This window comes from Folsomia candida, unplaced genomic scaffold (genome assembly GCF_002217175.1).
Source record: "Folsomia candida strain VU population unplaced genomic scaffold, ASM221717v1 Fcan01_Sc004, whole genome shotgun sequence".
In the NCBI taxonomy this organism is placed as follows: Eukaryota; Metazoa; Arthropoda; class Collembola; order Entomobryomorpha; family Isotomidae; genus Folsomia; species Folsomia candida.
The window spans coordinates 7047900-7071338 of NW_019091196.1; the positions used below are offsets into that span (position 1 = coordinate 7047900).

The following is a 23439-nucleotide window of genomic DNA, read 5'->3' on the forward strand; positions in this document are numbered from 1 at the left end:
ATGCACGTTCCTACCTTTTGCAGCCTCATTAACTCACGCACCATGATGATGACATTACATAAGTTTATGTGCATATGTATTCGTGGTATATGTTTATTTTCTGCTTACGAACAAAAGCATGTAACAAGTAAAGAAAATGATCCACGAGAATGAAAATGGTTTACGTAATAGTTTGCATTTAAGAATTTATCCGGGGTTTTATCGGATTTATGTTACAATTCAATAATAAAACAGGATTAAAATTCCACGATCAAACTGTGTCTCGCTCCGATCACGATTTCGTTAGTGTTGATGCTCGATCTGCAAATATGATAGGGATCATTTAAAAATATAGTTATGTTTAGAAGGGACAATTAATTTTTGAAAAAAAATCTCACCCAACAAACGTCCCCTCAGGAACAAATCCTTGCGATCTGGTATACACTCTGGCGATTGCTGGAATATCTTCAAATTCCAAACTGGCATTCACAGTTTCCTGTGCATCTCCAAAATTTGCAAGCATTATGAATCCGGTGGAATTGTAGATTCTGATAATAAAATGTCAGAAAACTTGTAAAAAAACTTTCTAATTTACCAATTCTTAATACAAGTAAATCACCTCGAGAATGCAAAAACAGCTCCATCATTGGGCGCTTTGGTCTCTAACGAGCCAAACTTGAAGGCATTTGACCTTCTTAAAAGTTCAACTTTTTTATAAATTTCCAAGTGGCTCTCGTCACTCCCAGATTGTGCTGCCACGTTTAAAATGGTGTAATTATAATGAATTGGAAGCCATGTCCTGTCCGCCGTGGAGAATCCCGCACTCTTCGTGGCATCCCACTGCATCGGCGTCCTTTCTGGATCTCTGGAGAATAATTCGTACCTATCCTCGCCCGCATTACATCCGGCTGGATCGACCGTATCAACCCAACTAATCCAAGTGTCCTGCATTCCAATCTCCTCCCCGTAATAGGTCACCGATGAGCCCGGGAGAAGATGGATCAACATGTTCAATGGATCAACGATATAATCACCGAATCTTTTCGAAACGCGATGGTTATCATGATTTCCGACGAGCCAATTGGCTGTCGCCCCGGGAGGCATTTTCTGAAACCATTCGTCCACCATGGATAAGATGTCGGTCCCGTTAAAACCAGGCTTGATCCTGTTGATGAACTCAAAGTTGAAGGGAAAGTGGGCAATTGGTCGAGATTCGGTGCCATAATAGAGGAATAAGTCGTCCAAATTGGGGATGGTGGCTTCGACCATCATGCACCGATCTTTCCCATCGAAAGCAGTGTAAATGTCGATCAGTTGTCGTATCTCGGCCAGGGCGTCGAGCACTTTGGGAAGATTGTAGGTGTATGGATGGAGATAGTATCGATACTCATCGGGGAGGGAGCCTTCTGGTGCGTTGGGATCGGCAGGTTCGTCGAGATAACGTTGATCCTCGAACATGTGGGGGACAGCATCTACGCGGAAGCCGTCGACTCCCATGTCCAACCAGAACTTGATCGCGGCAAGGATTTCGGTCAGAACTTTTGGGTTTTCATAGTTCAGGTCGGGCTGCTTTGCTACGAACTGATGAAGGTAGAATTGTTGGCGGATATCGTTCCAGGTCCACATGGAGCCTCCGAATACGCTGACCTGTGAGATTAATTAATTATTAAGTGGTGCAATTAGGAGGAGATTGTAAATTCGTGATGTGCGTACCCAATTATTTGGTGGAATGGGAGTCCCATCAATCTCAAACCCTTTGGCATCTTTCCAAACGTAGTAGTCCGTGTAAGGTTCGATGCGATTGACGGAACGATTGAACCATACGTGTTCATCGCTGGAATGATTAGGGACGAAATCCATGACCAATTTGATATCTGAAATCAAGGTATTAATTGATTCTGAGTCGAAAATTAGAAGTAATTTAATCTCACTTCGCTCTTTCATGGCGTCGGAGAGATTCCTGAAATCGTCCAAAGTTCCAAAAACCGGCGCAATGTCGGTGAAATTAGAAATATCATAGCCAAAATCTGCCATTGGACTTTGATATATTGGAGAAATCCAGACCGCTTGGATTCCCAATTCGACAAAGTGATCCAATCGAGACTGGATTCCTGAATGAGAAATAATTGATGATTAATAATTAAAATTTAGGGTAAGCTGATGATGACCCACCGGCCAAGTCCCCGATGCCATCGCCATTCGAATCTTGATGAGATCTTGGATAAACTTGGTATATGATGCCAGAATCCCACCATTTTAATTCTGGAAGGGGATCTTGCTTCTGAGGAATCTTCATACCATTTGTAAAGAAGACAATTTGCAAACTGAAAATTAAAACGGGAAGCAGTCTCACTTGCCTCATTTTTTTGCGATTTTTGCAATAAATTGAATGTGTTCCAACGCCACTCTTTGACTGAGGATGAGAGGTGTGACTGACGGGAGTCGTATTTATATGGAAAAAACTTATTACATAACACTTACCTCGTGTACTAAATATCATGTAGCGATATCATGTTGACACACAAAAGATATGACAATAATACGAATGTCCACGGTTGATAATGGTACTCCAATTTTGCATAACTGTGTAAAAGGACACGTCGGATAGTTTTAACGTCATTGATTGGAAACCACTTAACCAATGACAAAATAAATTTAATTTAGATGATTGAAATAAAAGCTTGAATTTTACAGGGTGTGTACTTTTAGGTCCCATAAAAATTGTTTATTAATTTCGTTAAATGTTCTGAAGTAGATGAAATATTTACATAGAATTTTGTGATCAACTAAAAGAAATAGACAAATTTTGGCAATGTTCCAATACTTTAAATTTACGTGCCTACTGCCTACTTTCTCGTTCAATACAAAGATTGCATAATTTCGATGAAAATGCAAGATTTTCATAAAACATCTTTTTTTATTTAAGTTATTTTCCCTGTAGAATAAAAAGTAATATATATTCACCAATTCACCCTGCATAAAAACGAACAAAGTCCTAAATACATCTGAACAAATGATGTGACATCACTAATTGAACTATGACGTTAAACATACACAACTTTGTTAATTTTAACCGACGTGTTAAAAACACTTGAAATCTGTATACTTATTGTAATTTCGGATGAAATGCAGTCAAACGTTTTTAGTGCACAATTTAATCAATAATAATAAATTGTCACTTGAGATTTATATATATGTGAATTTTATAAATTAATGACGTGTTGCAAAAATTTTGTTAACTGTTTATGTAGATTTGTACAATGCATGCACAAATTACATAATACCGATACTTCTCCACCCTATTTTTGAAGAATATCTTCATGAAAATGAAAACTATGTCTATTTTTTATATTATCATAAACACTTTGTCTTCATAAACAGGATTGGATAGCGGCACCTTCAACAAGGTTTTATCATTCATTCATTTCAGCAGTGCTAGCACAAGTGAAAGTGAAAGTTATTTTACTTTGTACTTTGTACTTTTGTTTTTTACAAGTTAAATTAAGGTCACGTTAATACTTTATTTTGTGTTTGTCCTGGAACTATTAAAAAGGTGAGATTGATTATAAAATGCAAAATGGGACACATTCAGTCTTGCACATTGTGTAGTCAAGTATTAAACTGGTTGGAACGATAATTTGTGTATAATGGGACTCGACACCCGTTTGATAAACCTTGGATTGGTAATTATAGCGTTATCAGGAGGGTTATCAAGTAGCTCCGGTGGTGAAAGTATTGAAGACAACGACATTATGGCTGCCCCTGTGGGAAGACAATTAGCAACACTGGCTGGAGGATGTTTCTGGTGCATCGAAGCGGTATCAATTTCAGAAATATATATTAGTATTTTTGCAATTGGGGATCCTTATTTATTGAATTATTTAGGTGTACAATATGCACAAAGGAGTGGACAAGGCCATTTCGGGTTATATGGGAGGACCAAAGGAGAACCCAACTTATGAACAGGTAAATCAAACCAAATGCAATTAACTAGTATTATTTCATTGATTATTTTTATATGAATATTTAGGTGTGCACCGGAAGCACTGGCCACGCCGAAGTCGTTCAGCTAACTTTTGACCCCAGCGTAGTCACTTATGCCGAGTTGCTGGAAGTCTTTTGGAAAGTGCATAATCCAACCCAGCTCAATCGTCAAGTAATTAATTACTACTTATTGATTTTCATTTCATCATCCACCAACCACACTTAATGAAAATTCATTAAATGTGATCAAATTAATAGGGAAACGATGTCGGGACGCAATATCGAAGCGCAATTTTCTACCATGATGCTGAACAACAACGAATCGCCGAACTCTCGAAGCAGGCTGCAGTCGAGGCAAAATTATACGCTGATCAAATCGTGACGGAAATTAGTGAAGCGTCCACTTTCTATCCGGCGGAGGCCTATCATCAAGAATACTATAAAAACAACCCTTCGCAAGGATACTGTCACGCGGTCGTGGGACCCAAAGTGAACAAATTTAAGGAACTATTTCGAGAAAAGTTGAAGTGAGATTATAGCAGCAGCAGACAGTAGTAATGCAATAAAAAATGGGATTCGCAAAATTAGAGTTAGTTTTTAAAAATGCGTGATATTTTGCAGGGAGGATGTCTTACAAGATGACTCAAAGCGTAAATGTGTCATGGTTTAAAATCCCAAAGAAATTCTGGTGCTATATTTTCTGTAACTTTTTAAAAATTGTGAATATAAATGCAATAATAATTCTTATCCTATACCGTCTACTGATTTGTCGCCTTATTGTTATCATTCGATTTTGACAACGTGACCATAAACAGTTTCGAATACCTTCCCGAAATTGCAGCATTTGCATCTAATCCGAGAATTTCTGGATTTTTTTCAAGTTCTTTGAGCCGTTTTGCGCTTGCCTTTCTCAATTCTTTAATCAACTTTTCATTTTGTACGTTGTCCACATCTGCAAATAATGTTTTAATTTACAGATTTTGCCATACATTTTGATTATTCTATGCAAACCTTTCAATGCCTGCTTTGCAGCATGCAACTCCCTATAAATCGAAATATAATCGGGTTTGATCCCCTTCTCCGTGTAGCGTTCGATCTTTTGAATAACTCTGAAAACTTGCGAGGCTACGGCTTGGCGTAAAATGTACTTTCGTTGGAGAAAAGGGGACTGATTTTGATAAATAATTTCATCGTTCATGGATCCCCCTTTGTCGACATTGGCTGCGACGAACTTTGCCCGAGTCCTGATCCGGTCGGTCAGGTCGTAGAATCGTTGCATCACGACGATCGATGCGACCACATCGGCGACGAGGATGATAAGAAAGGTGGTCCCCATGCTCAACTCCTCCCATCCGTTGAGGAAGCGGACGTGCATGAAAAACTGGAAGCCCTTGTAGACCGTGTGAACCCCTTGGGCAAAGACGAACCCCATGCAGAGACATGCGTTAGCCCTCGTGTCAGCGAATAAAACACAGGCCGACATCAAAGCGTGGAATATTTCGACCAGGAATTGCACAGCGTTGGCATTTTGGACAATTTCCATACAGTTGAAGACGCCTTGGAGGTGGTAGGTTTGAAGTTTGGCGTTTTGCATGGATATTTTGAAGCTGAAATTAAGATGGTAAATTGGCAAATGAAATTGGCAAATGTTTTACTTTTCCACACCTGTCGATCCAAGAATGAACAAAGTTAAATATCACGATGATATGAAAGATGAGACAGAAGGCGGACGAGAGACAGCGACCTCGGTCATATCGGAGTTTCTCTAATCGTAACCTATCCACTTTCTGGAGATATTCTTCAGTAGGGTTTTCCTCGTCTTGCCATGCGTGGCGTTTACCTTTCTGACCTGGAAATATTTGGGTAATTGTTGTAGGCTGCCGTTTTGATATGCAAAGTTGAAAACTATAAACAACCAATGAGAGCGATGTGTGCAGCTTGATAGTGCTGCAAGAGCTGCATGGGGTCGACAAATTGTTCCTCTTCTTCTTCGAACTTGAGAATGTTTGCTCCTTCAACTAATTCCAATGTTTGGCCAGCCTTCTTTTCAGTTTGGTTCCTCTGCTTCATTCCAACTTCCGGTTGAGCGGACCAAACGTTTTTTTCATCATTGACGGATACTATTGGAGAAAGAAGGAGTGGGGGTTCATTGGGGGGTTGTTCACCAGTGTCATTTTTGGGCGTTATCGGTGGGACATTGTCCTCATCGGCAGGTTTAGATATGCGCTTTTTAGCCTTTGACGTTCTTTTTGGGATGGAGGAAGTAATTTCTTTCTTGGACTCGGGTGGAGAGACAAAATTTATGTTCTGGACGGTTTCCGGTGGTGTCTCATTAGCACCTTTGGAAAGTATTTTTCCTTGGTCTGGCATCTTTTTATTAATTCTGGATCTGCCTAATTATTCGAGAAAAGTAATATCGGCAAAATACGTTCACAAAATGATTTTTGTACTAATGAGCAATGTTTGCACAGACATTTAAGCTTTCAAGTTTGTTCCCCATGACGAAAAGTGTTTCAAAACGTGTCTTGCACCAACCCCACTGAAAAATTTGTAAACCTCCCACTAAAAAATCTACTTCCTTGTTGGAATTATTATTACATCACGACTTACCAAAATATGACAACAATTCAATTAAATACCGTAAAAGTATTGTTCCTCTTGATCTGTCTCGTCACTAGCTTATCTGGTCTCCCAAATGCTACAAACCTCGAAGTGGACGAGGACGAAAGTGGAGGAAATCCAAACAGAACAGACTTTTCAGAGGGACAAGATGACGAAGTCGATATAGATCAAGCGGAGTATGAAGAAATCAGAGATCGGGCCAAAAAATCGTACGATGTAGCACACGCTTACTCAATCATGCAGTTTTCTTATGATGAAAAGAGCCCACTGGGTACAGTATTAAAAAAATTTTATTAACATAAACCTTGATAAACTATGAAATACACTGATTACTGGGTACAGTAATTCTGTCCATGAATTTATAGGGAAAACAGTAATATGTAATTTACAATTATGTCGCATACTAAAAGGTCCTCAAAATTGGGATAATACATCCATCGTGAAAGATGCCACTCGAGGGACAACACTTCTCAGTAGGAATAGATGTGAATTAAACTGGGTGACGCCGATTGATATCGACACGAGTAGCGTCATCGCCCCAGATGTAAATACCACTTATTTATTAAATAAGTGATCTTCATTTCAACCGATAATCATTAATGTTTCATAGTTAAATACCATCGTTGACGATGACGACGAAGGTGGTGGCACGCAGCGATCTGTGACACTGACCTTGTTACACCCCGACATTTCGAGCTTACAGTGGGAACTGGGCCACCCCACGGACGCATACCATGGTCGTAAGTGCAATCAGTGCTAGTTAATTTTGACGAATTATTAATTATTTATTCGCATAAATAAATAGTCGAGGTTCGCGTCCCACAACTCGGTCTTCTCTCCTTAAACGATCGCTTCGACTATATCGGTCAAGGGGTTGACATTGGTTGGACAGGTGTCAACGAGTTTACAAATTACGACCTGAATTATGCCGCTTTCTTTTATTGTGACCCGAGCAAGGCATCCGAGGGGAGATCAATGCATCAGATTGACGGTCAAAAGTTAGCAAATCAAGCTATTTAATAATTGAGCAGCAAATTAATAAAAACAATTTTCCAGATTTCCACTCGAAATCGATTTCATTTTCTTCTCGCAACCACCCAAAATAGGAATCGACAACTTCATCTGTGACGACCAGGCTGACCCCGTTTGCAAAACGGTGGCAGTAATGTTAGTCGTCCTGGCAGAGGTGGGTTAACTAGCAAAATAAGTGACCTATTACTTTCTATATTAACTTTGCCTAAACATGTCCCAGTTTTCTGATCAAGATAACCCCAAACTTGGCCCTCTTTTAAAAGCCGCTGCTCGATATAATGGACCTTCTTTCTCCCACGGTGATGGCGACGAACATTTCAAAACCCTCATTCCCACCCCATGGTCACCCACCTGGCTTATCCCGGAGTCTTCGGACTACTATTATTACGACGAGGGCAGCTTCCCCGTCCCCCCGTGCTGGCCGATCGCACGGATTTACATCGTCACGGAGCGGATCACAATTTCCCACCGGCAGTTATCTACCCTGTCCTCGGTAAGGACGGAACGCGAGCCTACTTCCGGGTACAAGATGCCTTGCACCTTCTCACTCCTCCGACAAAGGACGGGCGATGATAAGCAAGCCGTTAAGTTTAACGAGGCCAACTACGTCTTCAAGGCGAAGGATGGAAGACCTTTGACGGATGAGGAGAAGCAAGCAGCGATGGAGGACGAGAAGAAAGAAAAGGATGAAAGTAAAGGTGAAGATAGTGGTTGCGGGGGGAGAATCATGGATAAGTGTGACAGGCTTATCAAGGTGGTGGTCGCCGTGACAGTGATGATGATGATTCGTTGAATGGAAGAGTTATGATCATAAAGTTGAAAAAATATCGTCAAATAAATGAAATGAGATAATGCCAATTTTCTGAGTCTTGGGCATTTTGAGATTTTGAGACGAACGTTAGTTTTTAGGTTATATGGGGCGTATTGAAAATATGAGACTGCTTATAATGAGACAGAACAAGTGAGACTATGGCAGATAAGAAACTGTCGTCGCAAGTGGCCTCTGTGTGAGACTTGGTCGAATTAATTTTGCGCAAAGGTGAGAGAGCAAGTGACATAGAGTAGAGTTTGGAGCGGTGTCTTGGAAAAAAGTCAAGAACAAGGTGGAGACCAATTTTTTGGAATTAATTGGTTTTCGAAATTTCTCCCCCTGACCGCGATATCCTATAGGAAAGCCGAAAACAAGATAAGATGGCGAAAGCGGTTTCAAACTTGGTCAGCCGGGCGCCGGAAATGGCAGGATGTAAGTTGTATAAAAAAATTGGGTCGGTTTTTTGTATAAAAAAATGAGTAAACTTTGACCTTATCGTTTTGCTGATAAGAGAAAAAACTCAAGTAAATTGTGACTTGACTCTTGCAACTGATTTTACTATATGTGCAAATCATAATTATAATTATACGTATGAGCGTAATTTAATAAGTATCGAAAAATAGACAACATAATTAATTGATTGAATGACTGATTCAATTTGTTTTAGTGATGCTCCAAAATGCCAAGCCTAAATTCGCCGTTTTCTTGAAATACGCCAAAGTGGAGTTGGCCCCACCCACTCCGGGTGACATCCCAAAAGCCCTCGGTGGTATTCGAAACACCTTGAGCTCATTTCGTACCGGTAGATATAAGCAACTCACTGTCAAGGTGCGTACATATTAGTTTACTTTAAATGTAAAACAATATTATTATGTCAAAATTATAACACTCTTAATTATTGTATGTAGGAGGCAACTTTGAACACGCTTGTCGCAGCCGAAGTAGGATTCTGGTTTTTCGTCGGTGAATGTATTGGACGCCGCCACTTGGTTGGATATAAAGTTTAACTGACTCTTCATTTAATAATAGAGATTTAAAATAGATAATTACTATCCAATGAATTAATTCGATTGTAAATCAAAACAAAAGCAGCCATAGTCATTTGAGTTGAGAAAAACTGATTCCGTTCCGGGGGGCTGTTGAAACGTAATAGCTGTAGTACACTTTCCTCGGGCCACTCTTGTAGAAATAAAAATTTAAATATGTAAATATCTGCAAGGTCTATTTTTATTATCATCACGCTTTATTATTCGTAGTCTTAGCCTATACATTTAGATAAAATTCGTACATTACACTAGGTAATTACATAATTGCCATAAGCTTTACTGAAACCAGAAACGAACATGAAACATTTTCAGGTCAAGCATCGCCTACGCCTTTAATAGGTGCCTGCTTTATCTTCCCACACGGAAGAAGTTCTATGAACATTTTTCATACCGTTTTCAATTTAATTTTTCTTCATGTTTTTGTATAAATACATAAATACGATACACGTGCAATTTTCAATTCCTTTTGTCTGTGGAATGAAATTTTTAGATGACGCGTGGTGTGGTGTGTAGGATTTCAGGGAAAGTAGGCAATCCAGACGTAACGGAAGTAAGGCACGCGTTCTTAACACATTAAGTATTATATGACCTTCAACATCATGATATTTACTTCCATGCAAAATTTAGCTACCCGAGTATTATTCCGAGCAGGATGATGGTGGTGGTGGTTCGTGGTGGTGATGATGGGCACAGTTTGGGTCGATTGGGGATAAAATACGTATATATCTCAACCCAACGCTAAAATATAGCGTCGTTCGCGTTCCTCTAGCACTTTTTAGTCGGGACAAGTCGTGTGTGCTACGAGATATCACGGGTTCTCCTAAATTTCTATACATATTTGACTTTTGTTATTCGTCTATCTATCCAGCTATGGATTTGGTTGATTGATCACGTAATAGTTTGGTTAAACAGTCCATTTAAATATCTGACGTAGCAGAGAGCTGCCAATTTATTGTAATATCACTTTACCATCTCTAGTCCAGTCGAGGAATCGAATCAAGGTTTACTAGCAACGACGGTTTACGTACTTAAAATTCACAAAAATCGAATCGGTCACAAACAAAAAATAATTCGGAATCATGGACCGAGATCATTACAAGTTTCGTTCGAAAGCTAGGATCGTTGCATTTCTGGATCTGGTGAGACCATTAATTACTTATTATAATGAAAGACATGAATTTAATGGTTTGTTCTTATCATTTCAGATCCTTAGCAGCATGTCACTGTGTATTTGTCTTATCTTTTTCATCGCCCTGGTCAGAGTGACGACGATGGATCAGGGGATGAACACCCGAAGAAGCGGAGGGCAACAGTCCAGCAGCAACAACATTCTGGAAATGGATCTGCACTCGGGCGGCAGTGATAGCATGATGTCACTCCAAAAAGAAGGGTCTGGAAATATCGATGGAGATGCCAATGGAAGCGGAGGCGATGATGGTGGTAACTCGCTGAGCAGTCAGTTTGGATCACGGTCCTCAATGTTCTCTCCAAGCGATCCGGCATTCCGTAAATAAATAAATTCTAAAAATATTGCATGTTTTTTAAGAGTGAAAGTTTTAATTTTTTCTTGAACTATTAGTGAAACTGATGTGGATGTTCTTCGCCTTGATCACAATCATGACTGCAGTCCAAATTCTGGCTGCGATTCGACTCCTGAATGCCACTCAATTGGGCAAAGAACCAATTGGTGCTATGAGGCTGTGTCGATTTTGGAGGTTCGTCTGCATCTTCTTCACAGGTTAATATCCCATATAATTTATAATTATCAAATTATGCTTTTTCCATAAAATTTAAAATAAATAAATACAAAATTCTTCCCAGGTCTGCTCGTCTTCAACTTTCTCTCTGCATTCCGCCAACGATCCAGCGGTAAATATATTATCTACAAATATTATAAATTGTTAGCAACTGTCCACAATGAAGAGTTCTTTTTAGACAACTTTCTGGAAGTGTCATTCCTCATGACAAGCATCCTCATTCGAATCGGGGCTCTCTACATCGTCCAACAATTCGTGAGCATTTTTAATCAAAAATTCCTAAATAAAAAGGTGCCAGTTTGTACTAATTTCTTAAATTTCTTAGGTGAACGAACTTGACGTGACAATCGTGACGACGTTGCCGATACGTCGAATCCACCACCCGACCTCGTCTCACATGCCGCCCAGCTTCCCTGGTGGAGACTCCTTTGCATACGCGTACGGACCACAGTTTGCTGGGGGTTTGTCGGCTCAGGCTCAGGCACCTCCACCAAAGTATGAAGACGTCGTAAAGGAGCCGTACAAGCCGAGTGGAGAGGCTTAAAGGAAATCTAGGCAGAAATGCGTACGAGTCAAGAACAAGGTGTAAAATATAATATAAAAAGTTATAATATGAACGATGCAAGACTTTTAATTCTATGATTTAAAGTGTAAAGTAGCGACTTCTTACTGTAGATCTATCTAAATTGGTTGAATCTGCATTTTTACCCCACAAATATTCTCGTGGATTTAAAATTTGATAAGTTATAACTTATAATCGGCTGAGCCGTATATTATATTTTGTGATCATGATATGCTTTTATTTTCATGCACTCTGCTTAAAATATTTCCCATAACTTTCTCTCTATCCATCGCCATGAATTCTAGTCGAATAGTAACTTATAATAAGGAATTGATGAATTGTGACGATTTTGGTGTCTCTGTGAACGAACAAGTGATAAGATAACAAACGTTTGATTGAATTGTTGAAAAAATAAAATATAGTTTATAAAATAATTTATAAATGTAAATTATAATTTACATTTAACAAGTTATCAAGACCTATTGAAACATAGAAACTTTAAATTTCATCAAAATTCAACTTTAACTCAATATTTTTCTGAATTGTTAATAGATTTCTTGCTAAAATAATATATTGGTAAAATATCTACATATTTAAAATTAGGAAATAAAAGTCACTGAAAAATCCAAGCTTTTTTGGGTAAAATTCATGCAGAATCGCATATTATTAGTCTGTTTATTTATGCAAAACCTCATACATAATCGTTGTTAATTACAATTTCGCATCGCAGACTGCAAGCAAACGACGCCATAGACTAAATATTATTCAGCCTTCGCATCCATCCATCATGCCATTATTACTTTCTACGTATAGTATCATACTATTAGTATGTACCTCTTGTAGTAAGTATTTATCGAATTGACATCAACAACTTTCCCCGCACCGACCGAATACATTTGCTGTTTATATTCGCTGTTTTTCTAGGAATCGATTTAATTAAACTTGCAAATGATTGAATAAATGGGCGTCTCCATTAAGGCGGTGTTACTAATGGTTCTGGTCCGTTCTGCATGGCCGTGCATTTGGTCATGATTTATTTAGCCATGCCTCATTCCTTCCATTTTGTGGAATTTCATTTCTATATATAAAATATACTCCGTATCTCAAATTGTCCAAAATATTTTGCGATAAGCTGGATTTTAGCGTAAAACTAAACCTTACACTGTGTTAAAATTATTTTTTTCAACGATTTCATCATGCCACCCACCCATCCACCCACTCAACTTTAGGTTAGAAGAAGATTGATTGAAAAATAATAGAAAAATTTGTTCGCACATTTAAAGCCCAGCATGAAAAAGAAGTAGAAATTATCGAGGAGAAAATCCAGAGAGAAAGTTGGCAACCAACCTGATTAAGGAATTGATTATTCAAATCCATTCCACATTATTCCGGGTTACGTAAATATATACACATACCTACCCAGATATTGTCGCTATATATGCTTGTGTATGGACCTGTGGCATTTCGCATGCACAAAAGTGAGCACGGAATGAACCTTAATAATTACAATTATCCCTCCACTTTAAATCAGATATGATACGTATAGCGGTAAGAATGTGTAGAGTGTGCTTTCACCATTTAGTTTTGGTGAAAGCAGATCAAGACTTTAAAAAGAACGCATTCCATTAATAACTTCTCCCTTGAAAAGTATATGTACTCAGGTCGACTAATCTGGATCCAGTGGCCGCGGAATCTTGAGGGGACAGAGGGGTAATGTCCCCACGGTAATTCGGTGTCCCTATATCATCATCCCATGTTATATAAATAAACCCATCCCTCCCCCTTTCCTACAATGTTAGTGCCCCCCGATGTCCCCACGGCTTCCGCGGCCACTGTCTAGATCTGCTGATGCATAAACAGGACATAAATCACACACCACATATGTGGTGTGTGATATCTAAACACACATGTGCACATGTGTGTTTAGATATCACGTCCCCTTTTCTTTTCCGCTCAGACAGGAATCACTTTCAATTTTCAAGTTCCTTAATAATCTCTGCAACTAGAATTATTAAATAAGAACGAGGAAAAGGCATACACCTAATAAATCAGTGTGATACGTGCATTGCTAGATTGTAAACCTGGATCGATAACACTTTTACGACGGTGCATTGTTTAAATTGAAATAAGCATTGATAAGAGAAATAATGATTTATTTAGTTAGTTATCAATTTTTAGGGGGGGTCATATCATAAAAATGTTTACCGGTGCAATGCACTCACGCAATCTTTGGAAAGAACGGTGAAGTGAAAGTATTTTAATGGTTGGAGACATTATGGATTGCATTTCACTTTATTGTTTAAGAAGAAAGTTGTTGTTTTAATAATTTCCAAAATCTTGTCGGATTCGTGGTAGTTTAGAGTTTGGAGAGTTTGAATGGTTTTTAGTCTACCCGTTGTCCAGCCAGTCCTCAAGACAAGTCACTCATACATCGTGACATGGCACGCCAGGTCAGAGCCGACATAACATATCCCGCACACGACACGATATCAAAAATCCATAGAATTTGACACAGGTCGTATCATATACGAGAGAAAGCTTATTTTCTCCTCCTGCCTGGCATTTGATTTCCTAAAAGTAAATACGAATGTATGTATCCGATAATAATATCGTGGTGGGGAAACAAACATGAAATGAACCAAGTCTGCCTACCCTCTCAAAAACAAAGCAGGTTGCAAAATGAATAACAAAGTTTAAGTATGCATGGTAAAAGTACTTCCGTATTTGGTCATTGGGATTGGGTTGCATTTAGCTAATCTCAATCTCAACCCTCTCCCTCCTCTCCTCGCACCAGAAAGAAAACGACCATGCAAGCCAAGCCATGCCAAGAGTGAGACTGTTCACGGGACTTTGAGACGACGACCATGTTGTCGAGTGCATACCAAGGAAAAGTCGAGATTTCTTGATTTCTTCGTTAAAAGGAGTAATGATTTTCCCATGGAGAAAGTATGTATACTGTAAAAGATGGAATAGTTTGTCGGGTCTGATTGCATGTGGTGATTTGGGCTTCTAAAAAGCGGGTCTTGTATTATGCATATCAAATCAACGTGCGATGCAAGTGGTGGGTGAGAATGGATAAGTAAGTATTCGTGTATATGTAACTTAGCGTTGTTGTACTGCTGTTGGCGTTCCGAGGCGTAATGGTCATCAGTCAGTCTGTGCCTTGGTGTGGTGTGGTGGTGGCGATTGTCGTACGTGGTGAAGGTACGAGAGGAAAGGGAAAGCGTTTCACTTTCGTCTAATTTTTCATTACACACACATCAAGAGAAAGCAATCCATATGAAGAAACGATAAGAACGAATACGTGCACCATCATCATCATCATCAGAGGAAAGAAATAAGTACAACGTTCAGAGACCACGGATCAAAAATTAATAGAGTGGTTTGGTTTTCCTCCCCAGTCTTTCAGTAAACGCATGTGTGAGGGTGTCAATTGTAATGTCTTAGTTTTTTATTTGGGTGAAGAGTTTGGGTTATCTGGTTATTATTGATTTGTTAAAAGATCTGTAATTTGTAAGCGTGTAATTTTGACAAATTGGTAATTATTGTGGGGTAAAGTGACACGGGTGTTTAAAGCTTGTGAGATATTTTAATAAAATAGTAATAAAGTGTGGATGTAAAGTACTAGAAAAGTTGGAATGTGATTTTTCATCATGTGCTTTTGTAATTTTATAATTCAAGTTAGTTATTGATAATTTCGTGATAGAGTTAATCAAAAGTGTGCGTGGGTGAAAGTTGAACGGGATATTGCATTATTTTTGGGCACATCAAAATGTGCGTGGGGGTTTGCATAACACGACGAGGAATGGTTTATTTCGGTGCTAGCATTCATATCGTAAGTGGAAATATTTATATAAAAAAGTTTATAATACAATTAACACTTCTGTTTAATGAATTTCTTAATAATTCACTTCTTAGTTTGTCACTTTAATTTTGTTCATCGGCTCGTCATTTCGTGCCGTGCGTTTGACAACGTATGAAAAGGAGGACAGTGTAAGTTTACTGAAATTTTAAAACTGGATATGTTCAAAAAATATAGTTATTTATGGTACGATTTTCAGAGAAAAGAAATACTTGGGGGTTTCATTATCGCAACATATTTTTTCGTCTTACTCATGTTGGGTTGTCTCATCTTCAGAGCAACGGAACAGGTTTCTTTCTATCTAACTTTCTCCATAATTTTTATTTCACTCAGGATCATATTTAGTTTCATGGAAATGCAAAATTTCAGAAAAATCCTAAACTTTTGGGTTGGACGGGTGGAATCTTCATCACGCTTGAGACCTTCGCATTCGTCATAAATCTCATGATCCTCTCCCCCATGGGAAGCAATCAGGATGAGTACGGATTTCGAAATTTTGGCTTCAGCATGAACCTGACTTACATAGCGATGAGCTGTATTTTTCTCGTATGTATGATGGTAATGATGAATATTAAGTATTTAGTGATGATTACAAATTGTATTTTGCAAAAAAAGCGTCAGTGCCAATAATTACATTTTTTGCACAGGCCTACTGCGCCACAATCATTATATACATCAGCAAACTGAAAGAAGACGGCGACGTGAGTTCTGGTGACGTTGGCGGGGATGGCGATGCCGAAGCGTCCTCCACGTCAAACGCAGTGTCACGAACTTCATCGCGAACTGGTGCCCTGGGTTCGCTCCCATTTTTTAACCGGTCTCACTCACAGCCCCAAATGGACAACAAACCCACTTTAGGTGGCGCCGGAGGTGGTGGTGGGGCCTTCAACATTCTTGAAGTCGTAAAAGAAGCCAAACGCCAACAACAACTCAAAGAGCAGAAAGAGATGAGAGAAAAGCAGAAATCCGGAACAAAACAACCGCAACAACAACAAGCAAATAACAATAAACCGAAAGCGTCAACTAACCCACCTCAAAAGTCCACCTCCCGCCCCCACACGCCACAAATTCAGCCGAAACATGGCGACGGAGATGAGAAGGAAGTCAGCAATAAGGTCTCAGAACAGACTACCAGTAGCAGCCAAACCCACCAAGGAACACAGAGCGAACCACCCCCCTTGCTCCGACCTCCATCCAGACATTCCCAACTGATCAATCAACAACCCCTTTATCCAGCACCACCTCTTCAACGTCCCACTCTGCACGATCCCCCTCAATCTTCCACCACAAAACCTCTCATGAAGTCGCAAGAACAGCAAACCCAAACCCCACCACAACTTCCCTCCTACCATCACTTGCCACCCCCACCACCCAACCTGCTTCCGAACCCTATGCCGTACACTCAAAGCCAAACTCTACCTCATAAAAGGTCCCAACTGCAGCAGATGCATCAGCAATTGCCACCCCCACCGCCACGACAGTACAACCATGACCACGACCTTGACCACAATCGGCCTTACTTTCTTCAAGAGTACTCTCAGCGAGGGATTCTCAGTGCACCCTCGTTCGCCTCGATGGCCAATAATACGGCGTCCATTGTGCCGCACAGGTTTCGAAATCCGAGCGGAGGAGTGGCCCGGACGACAAAGTCGGGAACGTTGCTGAATCGGTATGACTGCATAACACCGCCCCCACCACCTTTGACGAATAGGGTCCAGTCCTTGCAAAGGTTAACGAGTAGTTGTAGCAGTTTCGACCCGTTAAATCCAAATTTTGACCTGGAGTGGGACCAGTCGAGGGGGGTGAAGGGGTACAATTACAACGCTCCATTGAGGAGAGGGGCACATCGGAGTGAGTACGGTTTGGGAGTTGAGGTCTGATAATGTGAGCTACTTTTATGGACGATTTAATACTAGCGTAATGGAGAGAAAGATGAGAAATTAATCAAAATACTGTATAATCTTGTGAGGTGCTTTATGATTTATTATCAGAGTACAAATTGCTAATTAATTATACTAATATATAATTAAATCATGTAGGACTTTCATGCTGTTATTCTGTAATTAACTACATAATATGTATTTGTACTCAAAACTTGTATTGTACCCCAACCAATTTTTACGTGAAATTAAATATTGTGAGATTATTTTTACCTTTCTAAATTATCTGACAAACGGCGTTGAAGTTATTCATGAATGGTATTTTGCATATGATTTGCAGTACAGGATGTGTAATTAATTTTACATATGCAATAACAAAAACAGTCGGCGTAATGTTTCTATGTCGTCAGTAGTCTTGTCATTACGCATTATTATCATAATTTTGTTTTATCTAATAAATTTTATTTACGAAGCTGATAATCAATTACTGACAATTGTCAGTAACCACCTCCAATCCAAATTTGTGTGGGGTCGTCAATACCATGGACGAAATGGATGATTCGAATTACGTTACGGGATCGGAGCTCGTTGTAAGTACAAGTGACTACAAGTGATTAGTAATAATAAACAACACTATTTGTTACTCTGTACAGAAATAAGTGTATTTTAAAATATATAATATATATATATGCAATTTGTTCCTCGTCGTCTGACGTTTCGGAGAGATAATCGGATAAGGCAAGTCAAGAAACCATCACCATCATCATGAGCAACTGTTCCAACTCTAATACGTCCAAGTGCTGTGAGCCCCCCAAGAAGGCGTGTCCACCTCCGGCCCCACCACCATGTACCAACCTCCCAGCTACCTTGACCTTCGCCTGTCTTGCAGAGGAGTGCAAACCGGTCCCGAAGCCACCCTGCCCTGAAAAACCGAAGGATGACTGCACATGCGTTGGCGCGGCCTCGGCCTACGAAGAACCAAAACCAAAGAACAACAACTCAGATGATCAACGTTGCCCGATATCCACATGCCCTGGAGCTAGTAACACAGATGATGACAATTGGATACTTTGCGACCATTGTCAGACATGGTACCACACAGCTTGTGTTGCTGTTGTCGTCATACGGGAAAATGAGTGGCTTTGTCCAGATTGTTTCTCTTCACAAGCAATCTCATCTTCACAGAACTCAATTACTACAAGGAAAAAACACACCATCGCGTCAACACAACATTGGCTTAAATTAAACATTATGGAGGATCCCTCTGGCCAAATTCCAAAATCCGAGGTCGTCACCCGTTACGCCCACCATATTGAAACCTCTGGAGAAGGAAAAGTTCATGATGTCACAGTTGCAAAATATATCAATCAGCTCTTCCCAAACGCAACGCTTCTTCGTCCACGAGCTCGAGGTGCTACAAACGCTTATGTTGGAATTAGATGGGCAGACCAACCACCACTTCAACAACTTCCTCCAAACCAAGCTGACTTCTTGGGTTCCTCTTTAGCCAAGTTGAAGGGGACCGTCCCAACTTTGAGAAGAGTCCCGCGTGGTGCAAGGAGTATCGTCGCTCAATCTCTGACCAAAATTCTCAAGGAAGTTGCTTCTGGGAATAGCGAGGAAAGTTGGAGAAAGCTCCTGTTCTTCCCGTATGCTACGCTTCCAGTTCCACAAAAATCGGACCAAGTAAAAAATCTGACCACATGGGTGAAGACCCGCACTTCTGAATGGGAAAATAACTTCTCCATCCCGCTACCACATCCACCACGCCAGTTCTCGCAACGGAGCCCCCAAATTGATTCAACTGTCAAGAAAGTGGAGGCCAAACTCGCAGATGGCGACATTCGAGGAGCAATTCGTCTTGCCTGCTCTGATGACACCATAGCCCCAAACGACGATGACACTCTAAGCGTCCTCCGTGCGAAGCACCCGGTACACCCAGAGCCCACAAACTATCCACAACCACTAGCGGATGACTCCGTGATTGAAGCAGTACACGTTCCTGAAGTAGCTAAGGCCGTATCCACTTTCCCCCCAGGTTCGGCAGGAGGACTCGATGGTTTGAGACCCCAAATTCTAAAGGACCTACTCAGCTGCAATCAGGGGGAGACAGGAGAACACCTCGCCCAAGCAATCACAGATTTCCTCAACCATGTGATTGCTGGAAAAGTCCCTGCAAAGCTGTGCCCAATATTATACGGAGCATCTCTCACGGCGCTGAGGAAGAAGACTGGGGGTATCAGACCCATCACGGTGGGAAATACGTGGCGCCGACTCGCCGCCAAGGTCATCCTCGCTAAGATTACCCCCCAACTTATCGACCACTTTTCACCTCATCAGTTAGGCGTTGGAATAAAAGGTGGCGCTGAGACCGGTGCCCATGCCGCCCGTGTATACTACAACTACCCTCACCACACCCCCAAAGCATTCCTTAAAATTGATTGCTGAAGATGTAGCGATACCGTGCTTTCTTTCGTCAGTCTACAGCACCCAACCCCTAATGGAACAAATTCTTCCGGTTTACCTACATGGTTCCGATGCCGCCATTGCGGAAGGAGAGGAACGATGGACTTCTCTTGGCCCAACTAATCTTCCTCCCAACACAGTGAGAGGATTACAGACAGCATGGGAGCGCCCCATCATCGACATCACAGTGTCCCACTTAGTCGTCGCCGCAGCCACGTCTGAAGATACGGCTCGCCTATGTGCTCTTCGCGACAAATATGCAGGAATATGGCTCAACGCTCTCCCATCTCCTCAAATCGGCACCCTTCTCTCGAACGAGGCATTTCGCATCGCAATTTCCCTCCGTTTAGGTTGCGATGTTTGTCAACCCCACACTTGCCCGTGTGGAGCGCAAGTCAGTTCACGAGGATATCATGGTTTATCCTGCCGACGAAGTGCTGGTCGGTGGTCTCGCCACGCAGCCGCTAACGACGTAATCGCGAGGGCGCTTCGATCAGCTGATGTTCCCTGCATCCTTGAACCACCCGGATGTTCACACCAAGACGGAAAGCATCCAGACGGGATGACTCTCGTTCCGTGGGCAAGAGGAAGATCCCTTGTGTGGGATTTTACCTGCACTGACACCTTCGCACCTAGTTATCTCCCCGAGACAGTCCGCCACCAAGGAGCAGCAGCAACAAAGGCAGAAGATAGAAAGAAAAAATTGTACGCCTTTCTCCTGGACCGATTCATCTTTATGCCCGTTGCAATTGAGACGACAGGTACATGGGGTCAGGAGGGGTTATCCTTCATTAAAGAGATTGGACAACGGATCGCTACCGCGACTGGAGAACCACGCTCCACAACTTTTCTCCTCCAGCGACTCGGCATTACAGTTCAACGTGGAAATGTAGCTTCAATCCTGGGGACACTTCCACCAGGAAAAAAGTTTAATGAAGTTTATTATATCTAAAACTACCATGTATTTTACAGACATTGTTACTCTGTACAGAAATAAGTGTATTTTATATTCAAACTAAATTAAAATTTGTATATATATATATAAAATATATATATATATATAAAATATATAATTTATAAAAATTATAAATATTATTATAGTTTTTTCCAAGGTCCTGAATTTTACTTAGTTACGGGTCTACATATGTAGACCCGTAACTAAGTAAAATTCAGGACCTTGGTTTTTTCTAATCTAAATAATCCTAATAATTATTATTAGGATTATTTTCTCCGGAACTCGAATTATCTACCTGGTTGTGCTCTTTATAAAAACATGCATATAAATACGTGTACATAAACAACAAATGTAATAAGACAAAAAAAAAAGTAAAACTCATAAGTTTAAAATTTCTAAACAAATTTGCTATAAAATTCAATTCGATTTATAGGTCATGGAAAACACTTGCGGCCGCACGAATGGGCAAGGTTGGCTAATAGTAAAAAGATCTCTAAATTATTATAAATTCAAACTTATTAAAATTTCACATCTTTACAGCAGCATGGGACCCATTTTCAGATCCATTTTACCAAAGATGCTTCATTATGCAGTTCTGGACCTTATTCGCTATATTTTTGATATTTCTTCGTCGAATATTGGAGAAAATACGGATTTCAATGGAGAAACGCCGCAAAGATGTAATTTGTCTATTCAAAACAAACCATTACTTACATTTTAAATCAATCAATTTTGTTTGGAAAATACAAAATTCTCTTGTTCTTGAAAATGCATAGGTTCCGAAACGTGGCAATGGTCCTTTTGATGGGGAAGAATATGATTACCCGTATTTCTAATAATCACGAATGAATTATCCAGGATCACAAGACGCATCAGTTATCATCAGTTTCAATTATGTTACTTTTCAGAAATTGTTCTTCAAAGTTTATGAAAGTCATCATTTGCCCCGAACGGAAATGGTTCGGCGAAATCTGTTTTCCATCCCGCAAAGTGGAAATAATAAAGTGGATAACTTTTGCTTGAGCCGGATTGTTTTTGTTAACTCCTAATTATTTGCGTGAACTTTGCACAATTGTTGGTCCTGCAATTAATAGTTATAGTTAATTGTTGTTCTACTAAACAAAAGGTAAGTTCACATGTAAAAACTTTAAAAATAGATTTAGAGATTTTGATTAGTTTGTACTACAAACTACAAAGTAATCTAAATCTACAAAGTTTTTTGTAAAATTCAATTTAAATTAATTGCAGTTTGCCGTATAATTTAAATTAGTTAAACAATAGGCTATTACTAGATGCATATTTTTGGTCCATTTTAAATTTCCTCTTTCATCCACCAACGTTCAGCGAAATATCATTATTCAATAAGAATAACTCAATAATGTGATAATGGCACATAAATAAAATATGTGATATGTAGACGTCTTATCCAAACTCTCGCCGTCGGCGATCCCCCTCTTGTCGCTGGACAGCGGTCGACACTCCTTCAACATCATCAATGGAGTTTCCGGATTTAGGTCAAAACTGCGCCAAAGCAGATTGCAAACAGTTGGACTTTCTCCCTGCAACATGTCTTCACTGTAATTCTATCTTTTGTTCCGATCACTTGTCGCCCTTTGTACATGACTGTGCCCAGTTCAAAAACAATGTGCTGTCTGATTCCGAGTTAGAGGCTCGAGAACGGGAACGATGGCAGGTCAAATGTTCCCAGTCAGGGTGTAAGGTAAAGGACTTGCTCCCGATGAAATGTCTCCATTGCGACCTACATTTCTGCCTCGCACATCGACACGCGGATCAACATGGGTTAGTCAACGATTAAATTCGTTATTAAGTAATGAATAATTAATCCTGGTTAATGGTTGTAGGTGTACCAGCCTCCAAAAAGACAAAGAGAAGAAGGATCTTATCAAGAAATCTGTAGAGAACGCTGCATCCGGAAAAGCAACCCAGATGAAGATCAAACAAGACATTACCGCTCGGCTAGAGGAAGCAAAAGGGGCAGGAGGGGCGAAGGGTGCGATGGCGACAAAGTTAGCCTTGATGAAATTGAAAGGGAGGGCGAAAGGGGACAACGCCGTCCCGCAATCGGAGAGAATATTTTTCAGTGTGGATTGTCCGAATAAGCAACAGAACCCGAAGCCTTTGGACCTCTGGATGTCGAAAGTTTGGACGTTGGGTAAAGCGATCGACTTTGTTGCAAGACAGGTGAAATATGAGAAACATGGCGAAATATGAGATGAGAAAAGTAGATTTTTATATTAATATTTCATTGAAAATCATTTTTTTAGGCAAGAATCAAAAACAGAAATAATATCAAAGATGCTCCAAAATTGCATTTGTTTAAGGACGAGGTGTGCTTGTCAATCCCTTCCGACAAGACTATTAATGATATGTTGACCCAGGGAGTGATTGTGGATGGTGATGCATTACAATTTAAATTAGTGGAAGAAGAAGAACCCCAGAATTCTTGATTTATAGATAGATAT

At 40.1% G+C, this 23439-nt stretch overlaps 5 protein-coding genes across 12 annotated transcripts; 4 read left to right on the plus strand and 1 right to left on the minus strand.

Annotated features, from left to right (window-relative positions):
• Nucleotides 1-156: 156 nt before the first annotated feature.
• Nucleotides 157-2774, minus strand: LOC110849515 (alpha-glucosidase). 2 transcript variants are annotated; one of them, XM_035850810.1, is made up of 7 exons: nucleotides 2461-2774; nucleotides 2152-2303; nucleotides 1911-2090; nucleotides 1693-1853; nucleotides 599-1626; nucleotides 378-527; nucleotides 157-300 (listed from the first exon to the last, which is right to left on the minus strand). In XM_035850810.1, exons 2-7 carry the CDS (start codon nucleotides 2273-2275, stop codon nucleotides 237-239), a joined length of 1707 nt encoding a protein of 568 aa, XP_035706703.1. In that variant the 5' UTR covers nucleotides 2276-2303; nucleotides 2461-2774; the 3' UTR covers nucleotides 157-236. The 2 variants fall into 2 exon arrangements, with proteins under 2 accessions (XP_035706703.1, XP_021952619.1); XM_022096927.2 differs by lacking the exon at nucleotides 2461-2774 and having other exon boundaries at nucleotides 2152-2404.
• A 599-nt stretch (nucleotides 2775-3373) lies between these two features.
• Nucleotides 3374-4724, plus strand: LOC110849516 (peptide methionine sulfoxide reductase MsrA). 3 transcript variants are annotated; one of them, XM_022096930.2, is made up of 6 exons: nucleotides 3374-3532; nucleotides 3673-3797; nucleotides 3865-3945; nucleotides 4010-4135; nucleotides 4222-4490; nucleotides 4585-4724. In XM_022096930.2, exons 2-6 carry the CDS (start codon nucleotides 3732-3734, stop codon nucleotides 4631-4633), a joined length of 591 nt encoding a protein of 196 aa, XP_021952622.1. In that variant the 5' UTR covers nucleotides 3374-3532; nucleotides 3673-3731; the 3' UTR covers nucleotides 4634-4724. The 3 variants fall into 3 exon arrangements, with proteins under 3 accessions (XP_021952622.1, XP_021952620.1, XP_021952621.1); XM_022096928.2 differs by lacking the exon at nucleotides 3374-3532 and having other exon boundaries at nucleotides 3542-3797; XM_022096929.2 differs by lacking the exon at nucleotides 3374-3532 and having other exon boundaries at nucleotides 3543-3797; nucleotides 4222-4517.
• A 3948-nt stretch (nucleotides 4725-8672) lies between these two features.
• On the plus strand, nucleotides 8673-9639 carry LOC110849518 (ATP synthase subunit g, mitochondrial). The gene is made up of 3 exons (XM_022096931.2): nucleotides 8673-8860; nucleotides 9096-9256; nucleotides 9337-9639. Exons 1-3 carry the CDS (start codon nucleotides 8809-8811, stop codon nucleotides 9433-9435), a joined length of 312 nt encoding a protein of 103 aa, XP_021952623.1. The 5' UTR covers nucleotides 8673-8808; the 3' UTR covers nucleotides 9436-9639.
• Nucleotides 9640-10260: 621 nt separating this feature from the next.
• On the plus strand, nucleotides 10261-12422 carry LOC110848666. The gene is made up of 6 exons (XM_022095931.2): nucleotides 10261-10613; nucleotides 10680-10980; nucleotides 11054-11212; nucleotides 11296-11343; nucleotides 11410-11486; nucleotides 11557-12422. The coding sequence occupies exons 1-6, from the start codon at nucleotides 10554-10556 to the stop codon at nucleotides 11773-11775; spliced, it is 864 nt and encodes a 287-aa protein (XP_021951623.1). The 5' UTR covers nucleotides 10261-10553; the 3' UTR covers nucleotides 11776-12422.
• Nucleotides 12423-13695: 1273 nt separating this feature from the next.
• On the plus strand, nucleotides 13696-21979 carry LOC110848285 (ataxin-2 homolog). Of its 5 annotated transcripts, XM_035850951.1 has the most exons (9): nucleotides 13696-15628; nucleotides 15712-15786; nucleotides 15855-15944; nucleotides 16025-16213; nucleotides 16303-20986; nucleotides 21221-21307; nucleotides 21390-21426; nucleotides 21497-21636; nucleotides 21733-21979. In XM_035850951.1, exons 1-5 carry the CDS (start codon nucleotides 15566-15568, stop codon nucleotides 17533-17535), a joined length of 1650 nt encoding a protein of 549 aa, XP_035706844.1. In that variant the 5' UTR covers nucleotides 13696-15565; the 3' UTR covers nucleotides 17536-20986; nucleotides 21221-21307; nucleotides 21390-21426; nucleotides 21497-21636; nucleotides 21733-21979. The 5 variants fall into 5 exon arrangements, with proteins under 5 accessions (XP_035706844.1, XP_035706840.1, XP_035706843.1 ...); XM_035850947.1 differs by lacking the exons at nucleotides 13696-15628; nucleotides 15712-15786; nucleotides 15855-15944; nucleotides 16025-16213 and having other exon boundaries at nucleotides 17544-20986; XM_035850950.1 differs by lacking the exons at nucleotides 13696-15628; nucleotides 15712-15786; nucleotides 15855-15944; nucleotides 16025-16213 and having other exon boundaries at nucleotides 17544-20986; nucleotides 21500-21636.
• The last annotated feature ends 1460 nt before the right edge of the window (nucleotides 21980-23439 follow it).